Source organism: Babylonia areolata, chromosome 27 (genome assembly GCF_041734735.1).
Source record: "Babylonia areolata isolate BAREFJ2019XMU chromosome 27, ASM4173473v1, whole genome shotgun sequence".
NCBI classification, from domain to species: Eukaryota; Metazoa; Mollusca; class Gastropoda; order Neogastropoda; family Buccinidae; genus Babylonia; species Babylonia areolata.
The window spans coordinates 25246726-25253225 of record NC_134902.1 but is presented as its reverse complement, the minus strand read 5'-3'; the positions used below and the strand labels follow the sequence as shown (position 1 = coordinate 25253225).

At 46.7% G+C, this 6500-nt stretch overlaps 1 protein-coding gene across 1 annotated transcript in view; it reads right to left on the bottom strand.

Annotated features, from left to right (window-relative positions):
* Positions 1 to 2095: 2095 nt before the first annotated feature.
* LOC143301033 (signal peptide, CUB and EGF-like domain-containing protein 3) overlaps positions 2096 to 6500 on the bottom strand; it is a 96755-nt gene continuing 92350 nt past the window's right edge. The window contains exons 20-23 of the mRNA XM_076615035.1: positions 6280 to 6477; positions 5074 to 5226; positions 4303 to 4382; positions 2096 to 2236 (exon numbers count right to left, since the gene is read on the bottom strand). Coding sequence (XP_076471150.1) covers positions 2096 to 2236; positions 4303 to 4382; positions 5074 to 5226; positions 6280 to 6477 — 572 coding nt within the window. The remainder of the gene's footprint in view (positions 2237 to 4302; positions 4383 to 5073; positions 5227 to 6279; positions 6478 to 6500) is intronic.

Sequence of the window (6500 nt, the reverse complement as noted above, 5' to 3'; positions counted from 1 at the left end):
AATACTGTTTATTTGATCCGTAAAATCGTTTACACCAATAGTAAGAAGATCAACACACACACACACACACACACACACACACACACACGACAAAAAGTAGCAACTGTGCTTCAGATTCAAGATACACTGCATCTCATTATTTCAACAAGGTTCACTTCAGCAGTCAAAGTGTTCACTGATACTGACCGCTTATAAAAATTTTTTTTTTTAAATTTTTTAAAAGCCGTCGCAATTTGTTATCAGTACTGCTGGAGCCGGACTTTTTAACTCAGTTAGATACAGTCAACACACGTGGCCCATCAGAGTCCTCCACTGTACATTTCAAACCACACACACAGTACATCGTGTCGCGTGAGGGGCAGCGTAATGCTGGGAGCCGTGTCTTGCCCGCCCAACAGACACTACATGTCTCCAGCTTTTCCCGAAGACTTCGTCGTCAAGTACACGTCCAGCTTCACACTGGACAAACACGATGACGTGGTGGCAGAGTCCTCTCCGCCCCCCCTCCCCGTCCCACCGCGCACTACATCCTTCCGTGCGCCTCCGCGCGCGAGCGCCATCTAACACAGCGTGACGAAAGCAACCCCCCCCCCCCCCCCGGAAAAAAAAAACCCAACAAAACACACAACCAACCAAACAAAAAACTATGTACACATATGTAAGGTCTTTGATTACAACCAGAGCGTCACCACCGACAAACCGTCATTGAGTCACAACACTTGGCGACGTATTTACACACTCTCTGTGAAACTGTGCACTGACATTGAAAAAGAAAAAGAAAAGAAAAAAAAAAAAAGATACACACACCGTGAAACCTTTGCACAATAATATGGAGAAGAGAAGAAAAAAAGAAAAAAAAAAGAACGTTCAAACTGACAAAAACAACAAAAACTCCACATGTGATATAAACACGGATGTGCAATCACACACACTCACTCACTCACATTCACCCCTTCTCTCTGCCCCCCCCCCCCCCAACCCCCTCCCCCCCCCGTCATCCTCCTCCCACCTCCACTCCCCACCAACACACACACACACACACACACGTATCCCGTCTCCCACACACATTGATAAAGAAGACGACAACGAGGAAGAAAAAGAAGAAAGGGAAGAGAAAAAAAAACTTACGACGAAAAACGACGAAGATTGTTTTTACGCTAAATAAAGAGCCATCTACCAACCAACCTATACCCCGCCCCCCCCCCACACACACACACACACTCCTCATCACACACACACAAAGGGATGACGGTGGTTGCGGGGGGGTTGGTGGTGAGAGGGGGAGAGAGTGAGAGGGCAGTGCTTTAGGATAGGGGTGGGGAAGGGAAAGGAAGCGAAGGGAGAAGAAGCTTAGAAGCTTTCTTGCCACCCTCCCACCCCCCACCCCACCCCACCCAGCTACCCCCCACCCCCACCCCGCCACTCCTTCCCAACCCCAAACCCTTTACCCCACACCTACCCCCCCATTTTTCAGTACGCGCGCGTGGAGTGATTTGAGGCAATGCCACGAAAAGAGCTGTCTGTCTCTCTGTCTTTCTCACTGTCTGTCTGCCTGTCCCTTCCATTCCAGGTGCTAGAGCAGTAAATCGAGAGAAAAAAACAAACACGTACGTGTGTGTGTGTGTGTGTGTGTGTGTGTGTGTGTGTGTGTGTGTGCGTGGTAAATATGATTCTGAAGGTAAGTAAGCGTTACAGATGCTTTGTCTACAACAACCAGACTACCCTTCAATTTTAAGAAGGTATGAATGCGATTGTCGATGTTGACAATCATAGTTCTGTTTTGTTGTTGTTGTTTTCTCTCTCTCTTTCTCTCGTTTTTTAAAAAATCCTTTCATCCATTTTTTTCAATACTCAAAACAATATTATTATCATTTCACTGTATACCGCCGTCGGTTATTCCTTTGTTCAGATACCCCCCACCCCCCCTTGACAAATAAAAAAAAGAAAGGATAGTGGCATTGTCAATGACGGCAATCAAACAAGGTCCGTGTCAGTGCCAGTGCCAGTGCCAGTGCCTCCCTCCCCCAACCCCCTCCCCACAAGCACTGAGCTGAACATCGACAAAGCTGGAAGCCCCCACCACAAGGCACTGACATCAGTCATCGAAGAAGTCTCGCACCTTGGGCGTCAGGAAGCGGAAGAAGGAGGGCAGCATGGAGCGCGAGACGTTGGCGTACTTCAGGTAGTTGTAAGGCGTGGCGATCACCTCCAACAGCGCGTGCAGCAGCTGACGATTCTGTACATCACACGCACACACACACACACACACACACACACACACACACACACACACGCACACACACACACACACACACACACGAACACACACGCACGTACACACACGCATACACACACGCACACACATACACGCACGCAATGTTGGCATCATACTTGTCATCAGCAATCTATCATTATGGGTTTGAGGTCTGCATTATGGAGCGAGACAGACAGACAGACAGAGAGACAGAGAGAGACAGATATAGTGTTGAGCTGAAAAGTGCAGATATCATGCAAGAGAAATCAAAGATGTGTCCAATTTTTTGACTCACTTGTGTAAACAAAGTGAGTCGATGTTTTAACCCGGTGTTCGATTGTCTGTGTGTGTGTGTGTGTGTGTGTGTGTGTGTGTGTGTGTGTGTGTCTGTTTGTCTGTGTGTCCGTGGTAAACTTTAACATTGACATTTTCTCTGCAAATACTTTGTCAGTTGACACCAAATTAGGCATAAAAATAGGAAAATTTCAGTTCTTTCCAGTCATCTTGTTTAAAACAATATTGCACCTCTGGGATGGGCACACACAAAAAAAATGAAGCCTAATTATATGCAAACTGCATTTACTGTTATATTTATATTTTTTGTATTCTCTAAACTTGGCACTTTGATCTGATATTCTGACACAACAACAAGAGCAGTCATTATTATCATTTTTTGTTCAAACAGGATCTTCTTTTGCTAAGCATGGAAGTTTTACTTATTTTGCAAACGTTTTGGTGCAGATAGTAAAAAATGGAAATTACTCTGTAATTAATGCTAGGGGACTTAATTTGCTTTAAACTGATCTTTCTCATCTTAAACATTACATTTTGAAATTATACTCAATACATAAAAAGCTTGGATTTTTTTTAAGTGTATCACAAGTGAGTCTTGAAGGCCTTGCCTCTCTTGTTTTTGTTTGTTGGTGGTTTTTTTGTTGTTGTTGTTTCGGTTTTCTAACTGTCTCCCAGTCCTGACCTGCCAGTCCAATATGACATCAATTACTGATTAGACACGTTTATTTTGTCTTGAAAAGGTCTGGAGGTAAGGCTTGGGAAGTGAAAGCACTTCTGACTGTTGGGGATTGTGGAGGCACAACCTAAAATACCGGCTGACATCTGCGAAAACTGAGATGTGAGAAGGCGAGAAGGGTTTGACAGAATTGAGAGGCAAGAGAGAGTCTAGCTCTCTCCATACGAACGGCGAAAGAGACGACGTTAACAGCGTTTCACCCCAATTACCACCATCAAAATACTGCAAGCGGAAGGCTCTTATACTGAAGAGGTGAATGTTGACAAAGAATACCACAATTCTGACGACAGAAGCTAAAGGTCGGGTCATTGAGACACCCACTGGACATCCGAGGGGTCTGTGTCGAGGAGGAGAGAGGGCTGGCCGTACTGAGTGAGCTAGTCGGTCAGTCAGACAGGGGGGAGGGTTTGCAGGCAGGTATTCTTTCGTGGTGGACCGTTCGTCGCTTTCAGAGCGAGAAGCAGGTCATATGACGTCATGGGCAGCCCACCATCAAAACTCGCTTTTCTGAGTTTGCACTGTCTTTGTTCGGACATCTTTTCGGCTGTGTGTGTGAAAGTGTGCATGTGAGTGTAAAGTGTAAGTGTGTGTGTGTGTGTGTGTGTGTGTGTGTGTGTGTGTGTGTGTGTGTGTGTGTCTGTGTCTGTGTGTGTGCGTATGTGTGCGTGCGCCCATTTGTGTGTGTGTGTGTGTGTGTGTGTGAGTGTGTGTGTGCGAGTGTGTGTGTGTAATCTTGTTTTTTGTTATCTTTTTTGTTTCACACCATACCATATTATTGTTGCTTCTTTGGTATTACTGTTTGCTTTTGCTGTAAAGCTCCTTGAGCATTAGAAGGCGTTATATAAATTTCTAGTAGTAGTAGGATTATCACTATGATGATTATGATGATGATCATGATGAATATTATTAACAGAGGGATAAATACAGACAGACAGATAGACAGACAGACAGACAGCGAAACAGGGGTGTGCGGACGCCACACCCAACAAGCAACGAGTCAGTGACATTCTTCTATTACCTTGAAAATTTGCTGGTGCTGGTAGGAGCTGAACAGCCGACCGTCCTTCACGATGTTTTCAATGAGGGAATGGTACTCCTCTGTACACACACACACACACACACACACACACACACACACACACACACACACACACACACACACACACAAACACACACACACACACACACACACACACACACACACACACACACACACACACACACACACACACAAACGAATGCGCACACGCGCGCACACACATACGCAAGCATGCAACACAGTTTTCATGGTTAAAGATAATTGCAATACAGATACGTCCGTCCGTCATTCTATCTCACACACACACACACACACACACACACACATTGAAAGGCACAGTGCTCCCCCCCCCCCCCCAGCCCCCTCCGCCCCTGCCACATGGACTTTTTAAGCTAATGACGACAAAGAAAAACTAAAGCCCACAGCACACTGATATAGGCGACAAAGGACAACTAAAGCCCACAGCACACCATTATAGACCACAAAGAAAACGTAAAGGTCGTAATGCACCCTTAAAGGCAACAAAGGAAAACTAAAGCCCCCAGTGCACAATTATAGACCACAAAGAAAACGTAAAGGTTGTAATGCACCCTTAAAGGCGACAAAGGAAAACTAAAGCCCCCAGTGCACCATTACAGGTAACAACGGAAAACGTTAGCCCCCTTCGCACCATTACAGACCACAAAGAAAATCTAACGGCTCTAACACACTACCACAGGCGACTACGGAAGCCTAAAGCCCCCAACACACCATTATAGGCGACAAAGGGGATGGAAAAGCCGGCAGCCGTGTTGTTGCCGTCCGTCTTGAACTGGATCCACAGCTTTTTCGAGCGCGCGGTGAAGGCGATAGGGGTGTTACGACTCAGACACGTTTCGTACGTCGTACGGCTGTAAGGAGACTCTGAAACAAACAAATGTACAAATAAAAATATACAATGAAAATAATAAAAATAAATGTCAGTAATAAGATATTTGGTAAAGTAGGAAACTGCGGTTTCTGTCGTTGTCTTTATGAAGCCCCCCACCCCCACCCCCCCAACCCTTCACCCCCTCTACCGTCTCCCACTTCTGTTGGAATGCCCAGTTTGGCGATGACAATCTCTCTCTCTCTCTCTCTCTCTCTCTCACACACACACACACACACACACACACACACACACACACACACACACACACACACACACACACACACACACACACTGTCCGCCTGTCTCTCCCCCCCCCCTTATCTCTTGAAACTGATTCAATAATTATATGTTTTGTTATCTATATCTAAGCTTGTTTGCTTGTGTTGCTTCATTGAGTTGTACCGTGTTCTTGTGAACCTTTTCACTGAGAGAGAAAGAGAGACAGAGATTCACACAGACAGACAGACAGACACAGAGAGAGAGTGTGTGTGTGTGTGTCAAGTGTCTGTGTTGTCTTTTTCATGCGTGTTCCCTCTCTCCGTCCCCTTCCTTCTTCTAACTATTCCTCTCCCAGCCCACCGTATCTCTCTCTCTCTCTCTCTCTCTCTCTCTATATATATATATATATATATATATATATATATATATATATGATACACACATATCACCATCACCATCATCATCTCTCTATGTATATCACAGAGACAGAGAGAGAGGGAGAGAGAGAGAGAGATCCACCTCAACCCCCATCCCCAACACATAGCCCCTAATCTTTCGCCCCCCTCTTTCCCCCCGAGCCCACGGTCCCCACGAATACCTCCCCCCCCCACACACACACCCCATCCCCCCACCCCGTCCCCCACCCCACTCCCCCTCTCCTCTTCGCCAAGAATACCACCCTGAGACTCCCCCCCCACCCCACCCCCACCCCCCCAAAAAAAAAGTCGCGAGTCACCCAAAAGCCAGGCCACCAAAAACCGGAAACAGGCCGAACCGAATCGGAGGACTCTCTCTCTCTCTCTCTGCGCACCCTCGACGACACTCACTGGACTTCCGCATGACGAGCACGTCGCCACACTCGTCCTCATCGGACAGGTAGATGTCGGGGATGATGATGAGGATGCGGCGGCCTTTCACGGGCTTGATGGTCCACACGCAGTTGACGTTGTTCGGGTAGTGGCCCGGGTAGTTGGGCGAGCGGATGATACCGTAGAACTGACCCATGTAGTCGCCGCAGTCGTGGTCTGAGTGAGACGGTAAGGTAAGG